Here is a 24,412-nt window from a genome sequence, read left to right on the forward strand (position 1 = left end):
CTCCAGCTCCTCTGTCTCTCCCCTGTCCTATCAGCCTTTTGATTTAAGGCGGCGACTTTTCCAAGGGAACAGCAGAACTTTAATAAGAAATCGGCCAGGGCTGATGGATGACACAAAGTTGGCACCAGCCTCAAGGTTGGAGGGAGTTATCTTAAACTATTCAGATTTACTAGGAGGGGAGCAACTCAGAGGAAGATTTAGGGGCTTGCCTCCTGGCAAGACATGTGGACATGTCCCCAAGTCATCACAGACAGACACTTCCTGTGCAGCCCACCGGAGATGGATAGTGAGGCCTCTGGCGTGAGAAATTTATTGAGAGCTGGTCAAATAAATTTGAAGTCTGGGATCTCAGCAGAGCTTTATCCCCCTCTTCCCTGCTAGGGCCCTTGTCGGAGGATGGGCAATGCAGTGGGCTGGCCCTGAGCAGCAGCGCCTTTCTGTAGCAGGCAAGCTGTCTCCAGTTTCCTGCAGCCTCCAGGACCCTGGCCCTCCTCAGCCCCCGTGATGAATTAGACCCACCTCTCCACTCCATGTGTCTACTTCCTGCTGGGTGCTGCCATCAGGGGTGCATTTCGCCATTTGAGCTGCAGCACACCTGTTCAGAGGCCTGAGATGCCCTGTCACCTCTTCTTTCTCATGCAGACCCAGAGCTTTCTGGAACTCAAGGTTCCTTTCCTTTCCTGAGTGTCTCGCCAGTCAACCCCTGTCTGTCCTTCAAGGCCTATCTCAGTCTTCACCTCCTCCAGGGAGACCTCCCTGATTCCCCAGGAAGACACAGGCTTTAACCTTTGGGCCCCATTTTGTGGCATGTGTGTTAACCTGGTCTTTATGGCCGAGATGGGAGGGCAGCCTATGCCCTTGCTGACCCCCAAATTTTCGCTTGTAATATCCACCCTACCTTCCTGCCTATTCCACACCTCACACCTGGCAATGTCAGACCCACAAGGAGGTGTTCCATAAACATTTAGTGAACCAAATTGAATGAAATGAGCAAGTAAGTTTAACATGAACTAACACATTTTTTTCTTCATATGAACTTGGGTGCTGGACAGGTGGAGAAGCCTTTTGTTTTGCATGTGGAATATTTCAAGCATATTTTAAAATGTAGAGAAAATTAAAACAGTATATTCATCAGACAAATCTTAATTTCCCCCATTTTGGCTGCAGATATTTTTATTTCAGAATAAAACACTACACAGCTGAGATGCCTCATGCATCACTCCCTATCCCTTTCACCTCCCCCCCTGGGCATAGCCTGACTTTGGTATTTATCACAGCCATGTCTGTTTTAATGCTTTTACTACATCTGAATGTACCCATAAATAACATATTCATTATTTTGCATGTTCTAAAACTTTATATAAATTATATCATATGGTATGTATGTAGCCCTCTGCAATGTGCCTTTTTCACTCAGTATTATATATTTGAGATTCATCTGAGTAGACATGTATAGCACTAGTTTGTTCCTTTTAACTGCTGTGGAGATCCCATTGTATAAATATATTAGAGTTTATTCATTTCCCTCTTGAGGGACCTCTAGGTTACTTGCAGCTTTTCACGATTTCAAACAATCATGCACAGATGCACATGTTGGAGAGGTTCTCTGGAGTAGAGTTTTTCAAATCGTAGGTTGTAACCCAGAAGAAAGTCATGAGATCAATACAAAGGGTCACAACTACCATTTTAACAAGTTAAATAGAAGAGATTTAAAAATATCAGTGTGTGCGTGTGTATGTGCTGGGACACAATAGGTTGTGATAGAAAAAAAATGCTTGAGAAACGTGGTATGATGGGGTTGGCTTTAGCTTTATTTAAAATTACCAAATTGTTCCCTGAAATGGTACTGCCAATGCACACACTCACCAGCAGCGTATGTGGCCACATTTGCGTGTATCCCTACTAACACTTGGTATTATCAAAAACTGATTTTCCCCAATTTGTTGGGTGGGACAAGGCAGCATCTTTTAGTTTTAATTTGCATTTCCTTGATTACCAGTGAGGTGAACATCTTTTCATATATTTATTGCCCATCAAAATATCCTTCTCCTGTGACGTGCACGTTTATATTATTGCCAGTGTTTGAATGGTTGCTCTTACTGATTTGTAGGATTAAAAAAAATATTCTGGATACTAATCCTTTATGGATTACATGTGCTGTGAATGTCTTCTCCCAGGCTATACCTTGCCTTTTCACTTTGTTTTGCCAGCTCTGATATCCTGATTCACAAAGAGGCAAAAGGGAACCCATATCAGAGAGGGCAACTCTAAAGCTTGGGTCTTTCTGCATCTCCAGAGCCCTGAATAAAGCAGGCCCTTAATAAATGATTGATGACCGTAATATAACTGACTAGATAATGCTATCAGATTCATCTAGCACAGTGCTGGGCTTACAACAAGGGCTCTGTGAAGACTTAGTGAATTGAGTCATGGTTTTGCTATACTATAAGAAAAGTCTCAATGTCCAGGCAGAGAAATCAGAAAGAGGGCATCTTCACCGCAAAAAGAGCATTGGCTTTATGGAAGGATTTCTTGCGGATGCCTATAAAGTATGAGTTGATTTAACTCATAATTCAACTTATGCCCAGTGTTCCAGGAAGCAAACTTGGGTCTCCAACAGGTGACCCCAAGCATCTTGACTCCTGTCACCACTGTGAGCTCACAATGGCACAGTGATTCTTCATATCTTACAGATGGAACCATAAAAAGTAAATGTCTTATCCAGGCCAGTGAATGCAGGGACCAGGGCAGAGCTGGATCCCACATCCCCTGACCTCCACTTGATGAAAGGTTGGGACCCAGAGCATGGGTATTTTGAAGCCAGAAGATCCTTAAACTCTCAAACGTAGGGGAATAATCTGGACCATCTTGGGAAAGAACTTATTACTTAACTCAAGCCGGTTGTAACTCCAAATCATCTATCTATCTATCTATCTATCTATCTATCTATCTATCTATCTATCTATCTCACTGAGATACATGAGAAGAGATGAAGGACAAAAATCATATTCAGCAGGACCTCTGAAGAGAAACAGGAATGACAGCTTGCCTCACTCAAAGGTTCACTTGCCTGGGCTGGGAGCTCCTTGGGGCAGAGGCAGGGTCTTACTCATCTCCACACGCCCAGGACCTAGAACTGTGTCTGGCACATGGAAGGGGCTCAAGAATTATCTGCTGACATATGGTCACCTTATCTTTGATAAAAGAGGCAAGCATATACAGTGGAGAAAAGACAGCCTCTTCAATAAATGGTGCTGGGAAAACTGGACAGGTACATGTAAAAGTATGAAATTAGAACACTCCCTAACACCATACACAAAAATAAACTCAAAATGGATTAAAGACCTAAATGTAAGGCCAGACACTATCAAACTCTGAGAGGAAAATATAGGCAGAACACTCTATGACATAAATCACAGCAAGATCCTTTTTGACCCAGCTCCTAGAGAAATGGAAATAAAAACAAAAAGAAAAAAATGGGACCTAATGAAACTTAAAAGCTTTTGCACAGCAAAGGAAACCATAAACAAGACGAAAAGACAACCCTCAGAATGGGAGAAAATATTTGCAAATGAAGCAACTGACAAAGGATTCATCTCCAAAATTTACAAGCAGCTCATGCAGCTTAATAACAAAAAAACAAACAACCCAATCCAAAAATGGGCAGAAGACCTAAATAGACATTTCTCCAAAGAAGGTATACAGATTGCCAACAAACACATGAAAGAATGCTCCACATCATTAATCATTAGAGAAATGCAAATCAAAACTACAATGAGATATCATCTCACACCAGTCAGAATGGCCATCGTCAAAAAATCTATAAACAATAAATGCTGGAGAGGGTGTGGAGAAAAGGGAACACTCTTGCACTGTTGGTGGGAATGTAAATTGATACAGCCACTATGAAGAACAGTATGGAGGTTCCTTAAAAAACTAAAAATAGAACTACCATACGACCCAGCAATCCCACTACTGGGCATATACCCTGAGAAAACCATAATTCAAAAAGAGTCATGTACCACAATGTTCATTGCAGCTCTATTTACAATAGCCAGGACATGGAAGCAACCTAAGTGTCCATCGACAGATGAATGGATAAAGAAGATGTGGTACATATATACAATGGAATATTATTCAGCCATAAAAAGAAACGACCGCGATGAAGAGTGGCCCCTGCTCTCTGCAACTGGAGAAAGCCCTCGCACAGAAACGAAGACCCAACACAGCCAAAAATAAATAGATAAATAAATTTATAAAAAAAAAAAAAAAGAAACGAAATGGAGTTATTTGTAGTGAGGTGGATGGAGTTAGAGTCTGTCATACAGAGTGAAGTAAGTCAGAAAGAGAAAAACAAATACAGTATGCTAACACCTATATATGGAATCTAAGGGGAAGAAAAAAAAGGTCATGAAGAACCTAGTGGCAAGACGGGAATAAAGACACAGACCTACTAGAGAATGGACTTGAGAATATGGGGAGGGGGAAGGGTAAGCTGTGACAAAGTGAGAGAGTGGCATGGACATATATACACTACAAAACGTAAACTAGATAAAAAACTAGATAGCTAGTGGGAAGCAACCGCATAGCACAGGGAGATCAGCTCGGTGCTTTGTGACCACCTAGAGGGGTGGGATAGGGAGGGTGGGAGGGAGGGAGGTGCAAGAGGGAAGAGATATGGGAACATAATAACTGATTCACTTTGTCATAAAGCAGAAACTAACACACCATTGTAAAGCAATTATACTCCAATAAAGATGTTAAAAAAAAAAAGAATTATCTGTTGAATGAATGGGTAGATGGATAGATGGATGAGTGAATAAATGGATGCATGTGTAGATGGGCAGATGGATGGAGGAATGGATGAAGGGATGAATAGATGAATGGACAGATGGAATGATGGATAGACAGATGGACAAATTGATACATGGTTGAAGAGAGGCATGAATAGATGGATGGAAAGATGGATAATCCTCAACTGAAAGAAGTCCTAGGGGAGAATTTGGTCTTAATAGAACCCCTCAAGTAGGCAGCCGAACCTACAAATCCTATCTTGGTGCTAAGAGCTGTTCACAAGGAAAAACGAGTGGCATTAACTGCAAGAAACAATTGCTTCTAATTGGGTTGAATTATTCTGGCCATATAGTAGACATATTTTTATAACTTTATTAATTATTCAACTTGAGGCCTATTACCCAGGCTGCCAGAACGGGCTTTCCTTATTAGAGGGTGACAGATTCCCCAGTTCTGCCACAGCCTTTGCTGCTGCAGCACTTTTGGGCAGTTGCCGCCTGCCTTGGGGCCCCACTGGTGTCTGAGGCCTGGAGGATGGGAGGGCGAGGCTGCCCCTGAGAAGCAGGCTGGGAGTCCGAGGTCCTGGGAGCCAGTAAGGCTGTTCTAGGTGCTTCTCCTGGACATCCCACTGGCTATCATATCTGCCTCCCCTGCTCTGGCCAGGAAGGCAGAAAGGTATCAATATATCCAACCTGGCCTCTGTGGGTCAGCCCCTGCCCTGATCCATTCACCAACTCTTAGTCACGGCGGTCTCTCCCCTGCCCCGTCCCCCCATCCAATCTGATTCCATGCAATGCCTAGATAGCCTGCTTCAGTTGCCTCAAGTCAGGGACAGGGGAAGGAGAGCACGGCCCAGCTGGCCTGGAGGGACTAGCCAGGACTGGAGGGGCAGGTCAGAGCCTCCAGCATGTCCTCTGTTCCCTTACCAGACCTGGTCACAGGTTAGTTAAGGAAGAGTTTAAAAGTTGCTCCACCACTCCACAATGCAGACTCAACTGATGCAAAATGAGCCTTCAGGGGCTCCCCATGGCCCATGGACTCGTGTTCGAGCTCACCGGGCTGCTGGTAAGGGCACCACACCACCTGGCCTGGCCTCCGGGTGCAGCCTGGCTCCCACTCTCCACGCTAGGCACCCTCTGCTTTAGCCACCTGGACCTGCTCACTGTTCAGTACCCTTGCTTCTGGGGGTCTGTGCCTGGAATGCCCTCTCTTTCCATACTGGACTATTGAAACTTCAAATCTCATCCTTCTTTGAGCTCTGGTTCCACGGCCTTCTTGGCATTTTTCCAGCTAGCTGTGATCTCTGCTTCCTCTGAAGGACCAATCCAACTCCTGGTCTCCCATCGCAATCCTCGGGGGCATGTGCCTGGGCAGCACGGATAGGTGAGAAGATTTGGAAGATCAAGGGACATGGCTTTGAATTCTCCCAAACATCCAACCCAGAGCCCCACTCATCCTTGGTCCAAGTACCTCCACTAGAGCATCATCTAAAAGAACGAAAACATGACAAAATGGGAGAGCAAATCCACTGGATCCCACTCAGCACTGTGCTGAGTGCCCACCGGTAACTGCAGTGTGCAGGGCCCCGGGGTCACGGTGACAAGGAAGACCTGGACCCTGCCACAGAGAGGTCTCAGGGGCTGGGAGGATAGCAAACACGCAATCAAACAATAAACGTCTAGGCTGGTGCGGACCACACTGGCCACACATATGCGGTCAAGTACATATACTTCCTGTGGGAATCAGGAAGTGCCATAGCAGAGGCGGCATCTGAACTGGGCTTTGAAGGCAGAAGAGCAATGGGTCAGTGGATAAAGGAAAGGTAAGAGAGGGGAAGGGGGGTGGTGGGGGAGATAAGGCTGAAAGCTTGTCAGGCATCAGACCCAGAGGGGCCCTGAAGGCCTGGCCAAGGAGTTGGGCACTTCCTGGCAGGCAGAGGGGAGCAAGGAAGTGACATGGCCTGGGTTTGCATTTTAGCTGCCTCCCTACCTCCGAAGTGTGGGAGGGACTGGAGAGGGAAGGCAGAGAGCCCTGAAAAGAAGTGTTAACCAGAGTCGTGAGTGTGGTCTCCAGAGACTGACTGCCTGGGTTTGAATCCTGGCTCTGCCACTTACTCGCTGTGTGCCTCTGGGCCAGGTACTTAACCTCCCTGAGCCTCAGTTTCCTCATCTGAAAGATGGAAATAGTGATAATAAATAATAATGAATAGGACGGTGTGTACAGTAAGTGCTGGATAGAAGTTAGGAGAGAATCTAAGCAGGAGCACAGCCCAGACCTCTCTCCCGTTCAGCCTGAAAAGCCACCTCCTCCACAGCTCCGAATTCTGGGAGAAATATGCCCGAGCGAAGAGAGCACACACTCAGGAGCAGCCGGGTGACCTTAGAGAATGGCTAACCCTCTCTGGACCTCGGCTTCCTCCATCGCAAAACAGGGGTCATAATCCCCACTTCACGGGGTGGAGGGAGGTGAAATGAGGTCATCGTGTCCATCCCCAGCGTGGTGCCCGGCACACAGCAGTTCTGGGCTGACTGGGAGGAACTCGAAGTCCTTGGGGGCAGGGGCAGGGGTCTCAGAGAGCGGGACCTGCCATCAGCCGGCCCTCTGGCTCCAAAGAAGATGCACCCCCTCCCTCCCCCTCCCTGTCAGAGTTCCAGGCCGGTCCTCCAGGCTGGTGGGCGCGGGTGGGAGCAGTTTGTGATTCCCTTCCCCCCAGGAACTGTGTTTCCCGTGGAGACCCAGCCCACATGCCCAACCTGGAAGCGCAGGGCGTGTGTGTACGCGTGCACGCGCGTGTGTGTCACGGGGAGTGTTGCACAGCGTCCTTTTCAGGCCCAAGCGGGGTCCGGAGGGGCGGCAGCGCTGCCTGCCAGGACCGCACGATGGTGCCAGCTTGGCTGTTGCCCCTCTGTTCTGCTTTTGTCACAGTCTAGGCAGGTTCTCCCACCCTCCTCCCTTTCCCAGTCCTTGAGACTCACTGCATGTCATTTATTTATTAATTTTGTTCTCAGGGAGCCAGATGGCCAGAGCTGGGTTGGGCAGAATGTACCTCCCTCCTCCCCAATACGACAGCCCCCCCCGCCCCCGAACACGCAGCTCACACACAGACTCTAGGCTAGCCAGCCTCTGGCTTTTTCAGGTACAATAAAGGCCACGTGTGCTAGGGCTTTGCCTGACCCCTGACCCTGCTCAGATGGGACTGGTCCCATTATCTCCCCTGGTCTGACAGGCAGATGGAGAAGGGGTGACACCCTGAGAGGCTGCCCTCTCTCAGGAGTGGGAGGAGCAGTGGCCCCACGCCCCCTTCTGCCCCATGACCTGCCTCCCTTGGACCTGGGAAGGGGGATCTCAGCAGGTCTCCCCTCCTTTCCTGGTGGGCGTCACAAGAGAACCCGATCCAAGGGTGGAAGGAGGGTGGGGGGACCAGCTGCCCCCAGTCCTTTGGTCTGGGGTCTCCACCAGCTGCCCAGCCTCATCCTCATCCTCACACTGGTCCGGGCCCCCTGAGGGCAGGGTACCCCCGGCATCTGCTCCCTCTCATTTCCCATTTCTCCTGGGAGGCACTTTTGGAAGAAACAAACTCTGGAAGGGGGGAAACAAACCTCTTCACCGGCTTCCAGAGCATAGCCAAGGCTGGGAGGGAGGGAGGCAGGGGATGGGGGGGAGGCGACAGTCGAGGACAGAGAGATAGAGAGGCCAGCAGATCTACCTTGCTGCTGCCCTTCCCCTGCAGCCCCCAGCCCCCAGGACACGGGATGGGGCTGGGTTTATGTCTCTTAACCCTCTTCAAGGTCTCTTTCAGCCTCTCTGACACTTCTCACCTTCCCCCCTACCCCAGCACGGCCTGTGGAAAGAGTCAGACGGACCCAGCTCTGGGACCTTGGGCCATCACTTAACCTCTCTGTGCCTCAGTTTCTTCCTCTAAAATGGGTATAGCACACATTTGGTTCCTTCCTTCCTCCCATGATGGCTTTCCTGAGCCAGCCGGGTCCCCCCTCCCATCAAAGCCAGAGCCTTCTCTCTACCGACCCCTTCTCCTCTCTCTTATCTGTACTGGTGGCTCTGGCTTCTGTTCGAAGGTCCCCAAGGATGGGGGCCATGCCCTCCTCATTCCTAATCCCCCCCTTCAGCCCTGGACCCCCAGCAGCGTGGGCCTCTGTGCAGTGCTCAATAGATGCGCCTTAAACGGAACTCAAGGGACAGAGAACGCAGAGCCAGTGGGACCGCTCGCCCTGGCTACTGAATACTTTTTTGTTCAAAATTAGAATTCTGGGGTGAAGAGCAGCTCTTCTTCCGTACAGACCTTGAAAAAGCATTTGCTGCCGTGTCCACAGCCCCCTTGTGTCCCTGTCACGGTGACTATGCCCCAGCGTGCGCGCGGACACGGAGCCCCCCATCCCGGGGAGGCGCGCCAGATGGCGGCAGGAGGCAGCCCAGGTGGTTCTGCAAGGGCGGCGGGCTGGGCAGAGCAGCACGCAAGGACCAGCAAGTGCGATTGCTCTGTGGCGATTCATCTGAAGTGGCTTTAACCTTGACAGCCGCCTTGGGGTAGTGAGCCCGCCACGAGTGAGCTGCGGCCTCCGGGTTGGCAGGATGCCCCCCTGCGTCTCCGCCCGGATGACGCAGCCAAGGCTCCCCAGGCGTCCCCACCTGGGGGAGGCGAGGGCGTGAGTCACCGTACCCACCCATGGCTGTCCCGCCCCACCCCTTTTTCAGGTCCTGGAAAGAAGAGAGAATCACAGGAGGGCTGCGCGTGGGAGGGAGTTGGGTGGTGGGGAGAGCAGACTCCCTCCCCCAGAGGTCAGCGTCAGGAAGGTCACGAGGGCCCTTGATTAGGTGAGGCGATGCTGGATTTTAGCTTTCCAGAAACATGGCATCGTGGGATTTTAGACCTGGAATATCCATGCTGACCTTCCCATTTTATAGATGGGAAACCTGAGGCTCAGAGAGAGGGAAGGACTTAGCTAGGGTCACCCAGGCAGAGGTGGGACCCGAAGCTGGCTTCATCCCTTCAGAGGCAGCATGGAGCTGTGGGAAGAACACAGGTGCCGGGCTCTCATCCCAGAGCTGAGGCTTGTTAGCTGAGTGAATAGCAGGAGTTACTCTACTTCCCTGAGCTTCGGTTTCTTCATTTGAGAAATGGAGGTAACACGCACGGCAGGCTGCTGGCAGAGTAAATGGATCATCTATGTGAAGCATCTGTACACGGTAGGAGCAGGAGTCTGTATTCACCTTCCTCCTCAGACCATGTGGCCCCCTCTTGTTCCTCTCTGACCCTCTCTCATAAGCTCTCCTTACTCAGGCTCGGTCTCCCTGCTCCCTTGCTGGGAAGGAGCCCCAAAGTCTTGGCAATGGCCCTTCCCAGCAGACCAGTGTGGCCAAGTCCACCGACTCCCCGCCCGGCCTTGCCCATCTCCTTTTGGACCCCTTCATCTGCCCCAGGACAGAGGCAGGAGCCCTGGCCCACACCCTATACCTTTGCTTTGCCCCCACATCCTTTGCCTCCAAACTGTGACGTCTCCATGTTTGTCGGTGAGAAGTGTGCCCAGGGGCCCCTGAGAATGGGACCCTCCCCCTAATGTACTTTTCAAGCCAGGCAGACGGCAGGGTCGACCCCTCTGGAAATCACTGACCTCAGTGCCCTGGCCTGACCTGGAGTCATGAGTCTGGCCTTTGAACCTGGGCAGAGAAGGATTCAGGAAGGTCCTAATCTTTAGGTCTCCTGCACCGAGGCTGTAGAATAACTTGACCCATTTGCTTTGGTGTAATGAGACCCATCTGCCTCTAAGACAACTCCAGCCTTTAACTCCCAGAGCAGCTGGCGAGAGACAAAAGGCATGGGAGTCAGGACACCCAGGATCAAGTTACAGCTCTGCCACTACCTCCCTGGGTAACCTCAGGCAAGTAGTTTCCCTTCTCTGGGCCTCAGTTTGCCCATCTATAAAATGGAAGAAGTAGATCAGACAATTTCTGAGGTCCCTCCCAGCTCCTGCTTCAAGGGTTTCAAGTTAAATCATGAGCTCTCCATGACCAGAAATTAGGTCCTGGGATCCAGACTATACTTCCTAGCACTCCATTCCAGGACTATGTGGACATATGCTTTCATATATGTGAAGAGAGCCGCAGGAAAACAGGATGCCCAAGCCCCAGCAATATGGGGGTCATATGACTCCCAGCCTGGTGGGACAGCACTGAGCATTGTGGAAAGACGCAGAGACCCTGAGACCCCCCCCAAGACGAGGTATTGTGGGCTGGATCAGAGCTCTTATGCCATTCCAGAGCCTAGGAGCACAGAGGTGGACTCTGGGGGTATTGCAGACAGCCCAGCACTCTGGAAGGAAGAGTCCCCAAGAATGCGGTAGGAAAAGGGCTTGAAACGCTGATCCCTCTATAAACCATCTTGTAAACAGTCATCAGCCGTGAGAGATCTAAATCAGGTTACGGTCTTCCTGCCTTTCCCACTGCTTCTCAATATTCACACCTGAAACAACCTTGTCTCCAGTGATGCCTAGCAGCATAGCCCCAAAAGGTCCACCAAAGGCTCATGTGATCACAGTTTTTGTTCTTTTTTGAATAAATGCCAATGATGCATTCAATTCTATAACAAGTCTGTATTTGTTTGTTTGTTTTTATAAATTTACTTATTTTATTTATTTATTTTTGGCTGTGTTGGGTCTTCGTTGCTGCACGTGGGCTTTCTCTAGTTGCGGCGAGAGGGGTCTACACTTTGTTGCGGTGCGTGGGCTTCTCATTGTGGTGGCTTTTCTTGTTGTGGAGCATGGGCTCTAGGTGTGCAGGCTCCTGTAGTTGTAGCACGTGGGCTCAGTAGTTGTGGCTCGTGGGCTCTAGAGTGCAGGCTCAGTAGTTGTGGCGCATGGGCTTAGTTGCTCCGTGGCATGTGGGATCTTCCCGGACCAGGGCTCGAACCCGTGTCCCCTGCATTGGCAGGCGGATTCTTAACCACTGCACCACCAGGGAAGCCCTCTGTATTTGTTTTAATCTAAGGAGCAAAGTTTAAATCACTTCTCAGGTAACTAATGTGCCATTACATGGTGCAAAATTTTAACTCTATAGCTTCAAGAATCATTAGCAAAAGTCTTTCCAACCAATGGTGCTGGGAAAACTTGATATCCACATGCAGAAAAACTGAAGTTGGACTCCTACCTTATACCATATGCAAAAATTAACTCAAAATGGATCAAAAACCTAATTCCATGAGCTAAAACTGTAAGACTTTTAGACAAAAACATAGGGGGAAAGCTTCATGAGACTGGATTTGGCAGTAATTTCTTGGATATGACACCAAAGGCACAGGTAACAAAAAAAATAGATAAACTGGACTTCATCAAAATTTAAAAGTTTTGTGCATCAAAGGACACTTAACAGAGTGAAAAGGCAACCCACGGTATGGGAGAAAACGTTTTCAAATCACATATCTGATACGGGATTAACATCCAGAAAATATAAAGAACACCTACAATTCAGCACCAACAACAAGACAGCCCAGTTGAAAAAAAAATGGACAGATGACTAGAATGGACATTTCTCCAAAGGAGATGCACAAATGGCCACTAAAGCACATGAAAGGAAACTCAACATCACTAATGATTAGGGAAAAGCAAACCAAAACCACAGTGAGATGCCACTTCACACCCACTAGGATGACAATTATAAAAAATAAAAATAGAAACTAACAAGCGTTGACACGGATGAAGAGAAATTAGAACCCTGTGCCTTGCTGATGGGAATGTAAAATGATGTAGACTCTGTGGAAAACGGTATGGTGATTCCTCAAAAAATTAAACATAGAATTACCACATGCTCCAGAAATCCACTTCTGGATATACATGCAAAAGAAGTGAAAGCGGGAATTTGAAGAGATATTTGTACACCCATGTTCACAGCAGCATTATTCACAATAGTCAAGGTAGAAACAACTCAAGTGTCCGTTGATGGGTGAATGGGTAAACAAAATATAGTATAACATGTACATACAATGGAATATTATTCAGCTTCAGAAAGCAAGGAAGTTCTGACACATGCCACAATATGGATGAAACTTGAAGACATTATGCTAAGTGAAATAAGCCATTCACAAAAGGACAGATGTTGTATGATCCCTCTTATATGTGGTACCTAGAGTAGACAGAAACTACAATGGTGGTTGCGGGAGTGGGGAATGGGGAGTTAGTGTTTAATGGGTATAGAGTTTCAGTTGGGGAAGATGAAAAAGCACTGGACTGATAATGATGGTCGTCGCACAGCAATATGAATGTCCTTACTGCCACAGAACTGTACACTTTAAATTTTCTGTTACGTATATTTTCACACACACACACACACACCACACACAAATCTCTAGCAAACATATATCGTGGTTTGAAAAGGACTGACCTAGACGGTCCCTGGCTAGTTTAGGAGTATAAGCATATTTCTGAGCTGGTAAATGTTTTATTTTAATCTGCAAGGATAGCTGAAAGCCAAGTCAGCCAGGGGTCCCACACACCATTCAAGATAAGAACACATTTGACTGGGCAGAAGCTACTCTTGGTGGTGGCCCAACTTGGTTCCTGCTGCCTTCATTACTCAGGCCTGCTCCACAGTCCTGTCTCGTGCTGAGCACCAGGCCTGGAGGGCTGGGGTGTGGGTAGAGGGGACAGTTTCAACAAATAATAAGAGGTTGTGGAGCGGACTTTTACTCTCCCGCACTCTGTTCGCATGGGTAAAACCAGTTCAGCGGAATCTAAGCATGTGGTAGACTATGGAGAAATGGGAGGGATTCTCTCCATGTCTACCCCAGCCCTCCGGGGAGGCCTGAGACCAAAATCAAAATGCCATTCTATAGCCCAGAACCCAAACTGCAAATCACCATGGGAGGGAGGGAGAGGACCAGAGAAGCGGGACCCAAGAAATACAGTAATTAAATAATACAATGAAGGCTGAAATTTCCAAGTTGATTCTTGAGTATCATTTATAAAAGTTAACAGGACATATTTAATTTAGGAATTGGCTCACGTCCTTCTCCTTACAGCTGAAACCTCATAAATGAAATACACTGGACCATTGCCCAGTGTGGAAATAAAAGTTATGAATAATGTTTCTATCTCAATCATTGTCAGTGCTTTACTATTCCTAATTACTTTAAAAAGCTAGATATTCAGTACGGCAAAACTTTTTTTTCTTTTCATCTCCACTTGTGAGATTAGTGCAGTTTAATAAGAGTCACTCTGTGGTCTTTATTCAGTGTAAACTGACATTTCATCCTTTTACTCTTCATTATTATATAAGATGGAGGTTTATGACCAAGCATGCAGCCACTCCATTTCCCCATATTGGTCCATCTAATACCTCGGCATTATCCACGATAGCTGACATGTCTACCCACCAGGCAAATCAGCATCACCTCACTTCCTTTATGGAGCAGAAAGAAATTCATCCAGGCCTTCAAGAAATTAGGCTACGGGGTTATAAGTCTATAAAAGAATGAAAAGTTCCCCACCCCATCCTACTACTGGATTTGTCCCCTTCATGTCTATCAAAGTCATAAATCCCTTGGCAGCCACAAAGGGCAGGGCAGGGGCAGGCAGTAGGATGATGGAGCTTTATAATCTTCCCTGCCACTTCCAGGAACTTATCCTAAGAAGAAACTGGGACACGTGGGCAAAGATACATGCACGAGAAGAATCACTGCAGCATTTTTACACAGGACCGCAATCCCTTATTCATATGTCAACAACCCAAAAATCTCTAAAGAGTCCAAAGGAATTATTTTTTAATTTTCCAAAATTCATTTAGAGGCAAAACCTTCGTGGAACTGATTTGTGGTTAAATATCTTCTATATATCACTAGATGTGATCAGTTATATGTCACTTCAGAAATATTACTATGTTTCATCCCAAGGTGCTGACCAAACCCCACTGGAGGCATATGTCATATATGAGATAGTCACCATATACCTTCCTGAACTCTGAAAAAAATCTAAATTTTGAAACCAACAGGCCACAAGGATCTTTGATAAAGGACGGTGGGCCTAATACAGTGAAAAATCAGAAACAGCCTAAAAGTCCATCAGCAAGAGACTGGTTAAACACTTTTAGTAATCCATAGAATGAAATTCTATAAGGCCATTAAAAATTTTAAGGGAGATTCATGTTTATGGACAAGGAAACGAGTGTATGACATATAGTTGAATTAAAAAACCAAGTTACAGAATAGCACATACATTTGATCTAAATAATAAAAGTTGTGTCCAGATCTAACTCTAAGAACAAATGTGCAGAGAAATAACAGGAAAGGCAATAAGCACCCAAATGCCAGAATTGGTTATCACTGGGTGTATGGGTTTAACTTTCTGTCTATACTTCTGGCGCAGTTTGAACTTCCTTTTTAACATGAACAGGTATGATTTTAGAATCAGAAGAAAACACCAGCAAGAGTGATGCTTTTGACTAAACAGAAATCAAAGCTTCCCTGCAAGGATGTCACATGTCTAGACATGCAAATGACAGACCCCATTCAGAAATCTCCAGAGATACGCATTGTGCTCATCAGGATACCCATCTCCATGGACACAGGCCCCACAGAGCACACACAGGCAGACAGGGGTCCAATGGCACAATAGCAAACAGGGTCAAATTGCTTGGAGTAAACATAATCACAATTTGTGTCCCATGGCTGATTCATCTGTCTCCATGACAATATCTCAGGGCCACATCTTTCAATCAGTTCCTTCCTTCCCCTGTGAGCAACTAGGTTTTCTCATCAAAGAGCTATTTCAACCTCAGGCTGTATTAGCAGAGGTTGAGCATCCAGAAGGAAGGAGAGCATAATAATTATGTGTTCAGGCTCAGGACCTAGGTTTTCACTTGATCAACAGTCCCAGTTTCGTCATTTACTAGCTGTGGGCCTTTTGGAAGTTCTTTAACCCCTCTGTGCTTCAACTTTCTCATCTGTAAAATGGGGCTAATTCCCACATCATAGGGTTGTTGTGAAGAGTAAATGAGAAGATGAATAAAGTGTTAGTGCACAGGAAAATCCAATAGAGAGTACTTAGCTCTATTGTCATTTTTCCATACAAGCCTGCATCGGTGGTCAGATCTAGGAATGATAGTTTAAAAGGAACAAAGGCCATAGCCAATGGAGAGAAACTAGATGGGGAAGGCAGTTCAGACCATGTCATGTGAGAAACAAAGGAGCTTGGAGAATAAAAATTGAGTAGGGGGGGAAGTGATCATTGTCTTCTAATACCTGAAGGCCTGACCCATGGAAGGGGACTCTGGTTTCTTCTGTGCGGTCTCAATGGCTATTATCAACTGCTCTAAGATGACCTTCTTCCCACACACAGTCTGTGGCCTTGTTCACTGAGCTCCTTGGGAGAAAGTTCAGACATGGCAAGGAGGGCCATAGAGATCCATCACCCAGCCCTGGCCTTAAGCTAGAGACACATGATTTTGAGAATGAGAATCTATGAATTCCCTTCATTCAATGTTGCCATCTCTCAAAAGAGGGTTGGAACTTATCTTTTAGGACTTTCTGAGGGTTTAGTAGTACACGCCCTTGAGTAGATGCAGAGCTGGTGGTTCTTCAACCCATGAGGTTGGATTTATCGAAGAAACATTGTGGGTTGCTCAGCACCAAGTCTGATGACTGAATCGGGAGTGGAAATTGGGCAGCCCGGTTTTATACTGTAAAGTTACAAGGCTACGTGCTTGGTAAACACACTCCAGGGGCAAGATTTACTCTAGACTCCCTACTCCCATTGATCAAGGGCCGCCTCCCTTCCAGTTCTTTCACTAGACCAGAAGGAAACCCTGAGAGACAGACTCTGTCTGAAAAACCCTCCAGGCGCCCCAATCATCACAGTCCAGAAACAGTGAGCACCAAACACACTTGCACTGGTTGGTGGTTTATATGCACTCAGGACTCCTGGGACTCAGGCTGTATTTCAACCTCCAACAGACTGCGCTTGACATTATAATCTGGCAACAGCAAGCAGACCTGTCCCAGCAGGGTTCACAGAATCCAAATTAGATAGTTCCCCATCAAAGATTCATTGTAGGCGAAGTTACACAAAACAAAACACAGACAAGGTGGGGAAAAGCTCTCAAACATTTCGGCCAGCATGTTTCCCGGAGTTCACAGAAAGGCTGCTTGAACACATTCCTGTAACTCACGTGTTCCTCGGGTGTACTTTATGTTGTCTGGAGGAGTCCCTGCCCTGTTGTTCAGCATGACTTACCTCAAAGCAGGGCAACAGGTGGAAGGAGGAGGGTACCACAGTCACTGGAGGTCCCAACACATTGGAGAGAGTCTCTAGAGCACCCCATACAGATCCTGGTCTCCCCAAGCCGGGTAACCACCCAGGCCCAAACAAAACCACATCCAATAGCTTGCTTTGGCTGGTATGTCCCCATGTACTGGGTAGACAAAGAGGCTCCAGCCAAGGCCTTTGGGAGAAAAGGACCATAACTAGACGTTTCCACCCCAGCAGAGACTGGAAAAGGGCAAGAGCACCACATTGGGCCAACGTGGACCCACCATTCCTTCTCCATGTTGTTATGACCATTGCAGTCACTATGGGACAGGGAACAGGGAGGTGGTTCCCAATGATGGGGGTTAGACCCCTACTGGATCAGCTTAGCTATGTTACCTACTCAAGTCACACACAGAAAGATACTATCCCAGCTCAAAGCAGGAAGAAAATTGGGCTTCAACCTTAATCAAGGACTCCTTGGAAATCTAATAAGACCATGGCATTAACCAACCATTGATTGCAAAATGTGCCACTGGAAAGAGGCTCATCTGTGAGTATTGAAGGGAAATGAGCCAAAGGAGAAGGATTTGCCTTCAGCTGGGCTCTTGGCAGAGAATTCCCCGAGGAGTTGCTGGTGTACCCCGCCCACTCGGCGGCCAGCCCCACAGGAGAGACAATGCCGTCCTGCTATGAGTCACTCTGTCAGTCCCGAGAGCATCTGCCTCACTCGTGCTCACCAGAGAGCCTTCCCCAGGGAATGTGAACAGTCTACCCAGAGAGATGTAAGAACACAGTGACCAGCCCTACAGGCATCCCACTCTCCTACCTTTGGGGACACAGAGGTATCCCAGTACCCATCAGTCTCATAAATAAGTCCCCTGAACCTCTGTGAGCATCCACTGAGCCTTTGCACCAGCAAAGCTGAAGACCAGGCCTTGACCTCAGTGACCTCCTGGGTCTGCGCCCTTAGGCGGCATCTCAATTTCACTTCAAGCCTCAAAGACCTTATCCGGAGGTGTTTCATCAAAAGCCAGAGTCGTACAGATGACCCCACAATTCCCCACACACACGACATGCAACGCCCCTCCAGGCCACCACAAACCATGACCCTCATGCCCCTAGAGCCCTCCACCCCAAGGACCATCCGGTAGGTATGCTTCCTCCCCGCTGCCCACACTCGCTAGGTAGCCCAAGCCCAGGACAAAGAACTCAGTATCCACACGGCACGGCCCCTCCCCAGCCAGAGCCATGGCCCCGCTCAACTCCCAAAGACCCTAGACTCACCGCTGGAGCAGTCGGGCCCTCCCCAGCCGGGCTCACAGTGGCAGGTGTCCGGGGAAACGCAGCGGCCATGCACACATTCCTCTGTACACAGGGCTGCAGGGGATCCGAAGAGAGGGAGAAAGAACAGGAACAGAGAGTGAAAACCAACCATCTGGTCAAGGAGCACAATGCACTTTGTAAAGGCTCCCTGGGGCCCAGGGCTGCTCAGAACGCATCACTGGCTTTGGGGAAAATCAAGCTGCTCCTGACCCGAGTTATTTAATTAACTCGAAAAGGATTCAACAAGGGTGTGCTTCATCCCAGGCTTGTTTCCTAAAATGAAACCCAAGCCCACGAAATGGCAGCCTTGGTGGCTTTTCAAGAATACTTCCTCCAAGGTTGAACACTTGGAGACGTTCCACAAAGCCCAATCCCTACATCCTCACTCCTGCCCTCTTTCCCCATCAGCTCAGAAAATGACCCATCTTTTGGCTTCCCCAATTTCTTTCTGCAAAGGCCCCCAAATTTATCAGGTTGCCTGAAAAGAATCCATTCCTCTCATGTGTTCCCCACCTTTCTGCCCTCCTTCCCAAATGGCCCTATTTTGGGGCTCTCAAATGTCAGCAAATCTGCAAAGTACACAAATGCTGAGGAAAAAGCAACAGCTAATTATAAGAAAGTAATTAAGAGAGACAGCCACGACGATGATAATTGTAATTAGAAAGTGCCTGGCAATTTCTTATCACGCAGTCAAATGCTACAGCCTCCTGAGTTGGGGGGCAATGGCAGCAAAGTTTCCATCAACTACCCCAGTGCTGAGAAGGCTTGCTGGCAGCAGTTTGAGGGAAATTATTTCTCTCTCCCTTTGACATCCACATTTTCTCAAGGTCATCCATTGCTCCTGAGAGATCTGCCCCACCATCTAACCCATCAGTGACAGATTACAGAAACCCCCTTTGCCACCCCTGCCAATTTTGTAAGCTTGGGAAATCAGCAGCTACCATCAACCCTGTCAGTTGCTCAGAAGGGATCTAGATGAAGCGCTTTTTTTCTGACAAGCAACTAGAGACCTCCTCTCTGCCTGGAACTGGCCTGGGCTGGGGGGACAGGTGGCCCCCAATGGCGAGCTTGGAGGAGCTGCCACTGACTTCTGAACACCCACCCTGCTTCCATGTCCACTGCTTGGCCGAACGCCCAGCGAGAGGGTGCTGTCAGGGTAGACAACAGAGTTCATTTTATGGTGGGTGTGGGGACCTCTGGCCCCTCCCAAACACAGACACTGACCCTGAAGCTGTTGCCTTAGCTTTGCCTAGGCCTCCTGGCGAGGCAGGCCCCGAAGAGCCATTTCAGATGCCCCGTTGGTCAGTGGTCTGCAGACAGCCCATCCTCTGCCAGCCTGGGATGTGGTGTGTCTTGGGGGAGCCCTGGCCCTTGAGTCATTCTCATGTGTACAAGTGGCTTTTGGGCAGAGTTCTGGTTTGTGCTCAAGACTTTGACAGCCCCTCGCTTGGAGCTTCGGGGAGCAGCTGGGGCCTACTAGCTAACCCACTTCTTACTGGGGAACCAGGCTGGACCCTGACCTCAGTGGCCACCTCCACTTAGAGCCACAGTGAGCTGCTCACCCGGTTGCTAGCAAGACGCCCACCTGGTCATCCCTGCTGCCTGGCTTCCCCTGCTCCCACTAGACTTTCTAAACAAGCTCAAATGGGTCAATGTCCCCAGTGTACACTGGACACTAGGTATCCTTCCCCTGGCTCCCCATCCCAGCCCTGGCCTCCGCTGCTCCCCCTTCCCTCAGGCTGAGGTCCCAGGAGGCTCCACAGCTGGGCCGGTCCGCCTTCCAGCAGACCCTTCCATCAGCTTGTCAGGTGAGCCCAGGCACCTCCAGCTGCTTTCCAACTGCAGAGATCAGCACCTTGATCCCTGGGGGCGGCAAGGGCAGGCAGTGGGCTGGGAACCTGCCGCATGGCAGGTCTGGAAGGCACCTAACAGAAAATCACGTCCAACTGCTTCATTTTATACACGGAGGAACTGAGGCCTGCGTGTCTGGGATCCTGTGAACAGTGCGTGGCCTCTGGCCAGAGAGGAGGGGGCTGCAGGAGGAGGATCCTGGAGACAGAGGCCTCCGAAGGCCGGGGGAGTTGAGAGGAGCCCAAGACATGGGGCCTTCATGCCTCGCCCGGGCTGGACGTCCTCCCCTGCCCAGAAGACAAACCAGAGGAGCTGTGTCAACGTGTCCTCTGCAGGCATGGGTGCCCTGCAGGCTGGGGCTGGGCAGGGGCTTGGAGCAGATCAAGGGAGAAAAGACGAAGACCACTCAGTACTCTGGTCTTCTGCCCCTAGAAACCTAACTCCTGGCCTCTGTCCTGCACCCTCTCCCTACCTGCAAGGGAGGTGCATTCAGGGGCTCTGAGCAAGCTCCACCCTCCCTCTTCCCTTGGCCTCTCCTCACAGCCCCAGGGACCCCTAGGACGGTCTGTTGAGCACCTCCCCCGGCTCAACCCTGTATCCAGCACCCGGACTCCCGGTGACCCTACATGCAGAGTCCCTGGGCCTGACTCAGGCATGGGCTTGCTGTCCCCACGGTCTCTCCAGACCTCGTTGACCCCTCCCCTCCTTATCACCCTGGTACTCTGGGCTATTTGCTTGTCAAAACCTCAGTCCATTCATATTTCATAGGTGCTGTTCAGACAGTGTTGTTTAAAGCATGAAATACCGAGAGCAAATCTGAGGCTCAGATGACCATATTTGGCAACTGGGCCACTGTGTGTTTGTGTACCTGGTGGGGAGGGGACAGCACGGGGGTGCTGAGAGCCGAGTCTCCTGAGGAGGAATGGAGGTGGGACCCACGATGATGCTCTGTGGGGCAGGGGCGGCCGACTCCTACCCCGGGCTCTGCTGGAGCCCACGGTGGGCAGCGCCTCCACAGACGGCTGGGGCTTACACAGCAGCCACTCCTAGAGCGTGAGGTCCCCTAAGTTCTTTCTGACCCCAGTCCCTCGTGCCAGCCGACCCCCTAGGAGGGGCTGAGTTACGGGGGCGTCCCCGGCCTCCCCCTTCTTGGGTTCCTTGACACGGGGGTATTTTGTCGAACCCTTCTTCCCTCTGCTGCACACCCGTGTGCGGTCGTGCACAGGGAATCCGAGGCTGGCTCTGCCTGAGGGCCAGGCCCTTTCCTGCCCCGCTGAGAAATCTGAACCTCCGCCCCGTCAGCTTCCCCCAGCCACCGTCCTGCCTCGGTCCTGCTTCTAACCTCCCAGGCGCTAGAGGCACATTTAGCGAGAAGCAGCACGGCACAGTGGTTAAGAGCACAGACGGCACTCGGGGAGCCGGGGCTGGATCCAGCGATGCCACTTAGCAGCTCCAGACTTCAGGCAAGTTACCGCCCTCTCTGTGTCAGTCCCCATCTGTTCAATGGGGGATGGCGACAGGATGGGCCTCGGGCTCTGTGTGAGGATTCAATGAGTTGACAAAGTACTTAGAGCGGAGCCTGGGGTACAGTCGGTACTGAGTGAGTCTTGCTATTGTTATTAGTAGGGTGTCCTCAGACCCGAGGGCACAGTCCTGGCAATGCCTGAGCCTCCTTTCCCTCCACACAGGCCGTCTCTCTCACTTCCGCCCTCCACTGAAGTCGTAGACACATGGGGAGGGCTGTAGGGACTTAGTTGGGGGGCGGTACGCTGGAGAGCAGCCCCATCTCCACCCCTGGTGGAATGGCCAGCATGGTAGAGAAGGTGATGACCTATATTTAAACTCCCTATCTGCCATTTGCAGTTAAATTATAGGACAACAAGCAAATGATTTAACCTTCTGTGCCTCAATTTCTTCATCTGTAAAGTGGGGACAATAATAGAACCTACGTCATGGGCTGCAGCAAAGATTTCATGAAGTAATACATGTTGAGTGCTTGGCCCACAGTAAGTGCTCCATAAGCAGGAGCTGCTTTTACTACTACTCTCTCTCTGTCTCTTTCTCTCTCTCACACACACACGCATGCACGCATGCCATGGGGTCTGGACAGATGTCTAAGGCAGCTGACGGCAGTTACCAGTTATCACCACTTCCTGTGCGCTACCAGGTTCTGAGCACCCACTATGTGCCAGGCCTCGGGGCTTTCACACATGCTACCTCAACCCCTGTCATAGGCCATCGCAGCATACCTTGAGGGAGTTACCTATGTCAGCACTTGTCTCTCTTTTGCGGATCTCCAGCCCCTGGGGGACAGAGGTCACTTCCTATTTGGCCTTTTAAAGACCTTATGCTGCCTGGTACACAGTAGGTGCTCAGTGTTTGTGGGTCCCAAGGAGGAGAGCACCAAAGCACGTGTGGGGAGGGCGTGGTTGCCTTTGGCTTCAGAGCTCAGTCACAGGGAAGTTGCCAAATCTCTAAACCCTGCCCCTTGGCTCAGGTTACCTCTGGGCCTGTGGGACCAGGGTGATGGGCCGTCTCGAGGGATGGTGGTGGGCGTGTAGAACGAGCCCAGCCGTGGGTGTGAGGAGATCTGGGTTTGCATCTATCAGCATCCATCTCAATGATATCAAGCAACTCACTTTCCTCTCCAGGCCCTGCAACTTCACCTGGAACTCAGATGAGACCAGATGAGGCCTAAAGTCCCACTCAGCTAAGAATCACCGGGAGCTGGCATCCGCCCACCTCTTCCAGGAAAGGCCTGGACAGCTGCCAGGGCTCTAGTCTCACTTCCTGGCCCCCAAGTCCCGTCCCCTTCCTATGGCCTAGTAAACCTCTACTCTTGACCTCACAGGGACCCCTGGTTTCTGTCCTCCATTTCTTTGGAAAAGGCACTGGATTAAGAGCCGGGAGACCCAGTGTGAGTTCAGGCTCTGGGCTACCTGACACATGAGTCTGGGCAGGTGGCTTCCCCACTCTCTCATCTATAAAATAAGAGCATTAGAGCACATCACCCTTGAAGGCTCCTTCTACTGCTGCCACCCCCTTGATGCTCTGTCTCCACCATGTCACAGCAGCTGGAAATGCTTCTCCTGCGCTCACCAGCCCCGGGTCACCTGGGTCAGCAAGGCCAGGCACAGCCTCTATCACCAGCTCCACCAAGAAGCTCGGAGGGCTGCAGCCACCCCAGTCTGCACATTTATGGAAGGTAAAATATTTTTCCACCAGAACCTCCCTACCCACACGAGGTTCCTCCTGACTGGCCCTGCCACTACCCCACTTAGTATGGGTTTATCTGGTCTCCCCAATAGACTGTGAGCTCCTTGAGGGTAAATCCAGAGTCTTAAACATCCCTGTATCTCCCCATGAGCCATGCCTTACAGATACTCCACATGTGGCTATTGGTGGCCGTTCTGAGTACCTGTGCTTTGCAAGGGGCATTGACAAGCCGGGGGAGAAGGATCTGGATGCAGAGGGTGAGGACACATGACCTGTGAGGGTCACGTGAAGGTTGGGACTTGGTGGGGGTGGGGAAGTTTAGCCTGGAGAAGGAAGTATTGGGTGGGAGGCAGGTCAAAGTCAGCTGACAGTCTGCCAAAGAGAAGTGGGAGCCACTCTGTCCCAGACAGAATAGGGATTCAGAAGCACACGTGACAAAGGGGCAGATTTCAGCCTAACTCAAGGCAAGACTTTCTACCACTTGAATGGTTCAGCAGTTCAGGGGGCTCTTCCTATAGGTAGGGAGCAACCCACCCCTGGGAACACTCCAGCAGAGCCTAGAGGATCTACAGATGCTGGAAGGCAGGGGTTAGCAGGCAAACTACAACTCTCGGGCCAAACCTCGCTGTTGCCTATTTCTATACATGAAGTTTTGTTGGCGCACAGCTGTGCCCACTCATTTACATACTGTCCAAGGCTGCTTTTGCACCGCAAGGGCAGAGTTGAGTCCTTGCCACAGAGACTGATGGTCAGCAAAGCCTAAACTATTTACTATCTGATTCCTTATCGGGGGAGGGGGCCCTCCTGGCCTAGAGGGTTCCTGATTTGGTGGAAAATTGGACTGTGGGACTTTTTTTTTTTTTTTGGCTGCATCAGGTCTTAGTTGCGGCACGCGGGATCTCTGTTGCAGCTTGCGCGCTCTAGAGTGTGCGGGCTTAGTTGCCCCGCAGCATGTGGGATCTTAGTTCCCCAACCAG

General features: G+C 49.7%; 1 protein-coding gene across 27 annotated transcripts in view; it reads right to left on the minus strand.

Annotated features, from left to right (window-relative positions):
* MEGF11 (multiple EGF like domains 11) overlaps positions 1 to 24,412 on the minus strand; it is a 366,746-nt gene that overhangs the window by 170,152 nt on the left and 172,182 nt on the right. For all 27 annotated transcript variants that reach the window (XR_014258455.1, XR_014258456.1, XM_082445213.1 and 24 more), the window contains one exon: positions 18,330 to 18,422. Coding sequence is in view for 25 of the 27 variants with exons in the window: in XM_082445213.1 (XP_082301339.1) it covers positions 18,330 to 18,422 (93 nt within the window). In the remaining 2 variants the exon portion in view is untranslated. The remainder of the gene's footprint in view (positions 1 to 18,329; positions 18,423 to 24,412) is intronic.

The sequence above is a fragment of the Balaenoptera physalus genome (assembly GCF_965194825.1).
Source record: "Balaenoptera physalus genome assembly, chromosome: 2".
In the NCBI taxonomy this organism is placed as follows: Eukaryota; Metazoa; Chordata; class Mammalia; order Artiodactyla; family Balaenopteridae; genus Balaenoptera; species Balaenoptera physalus.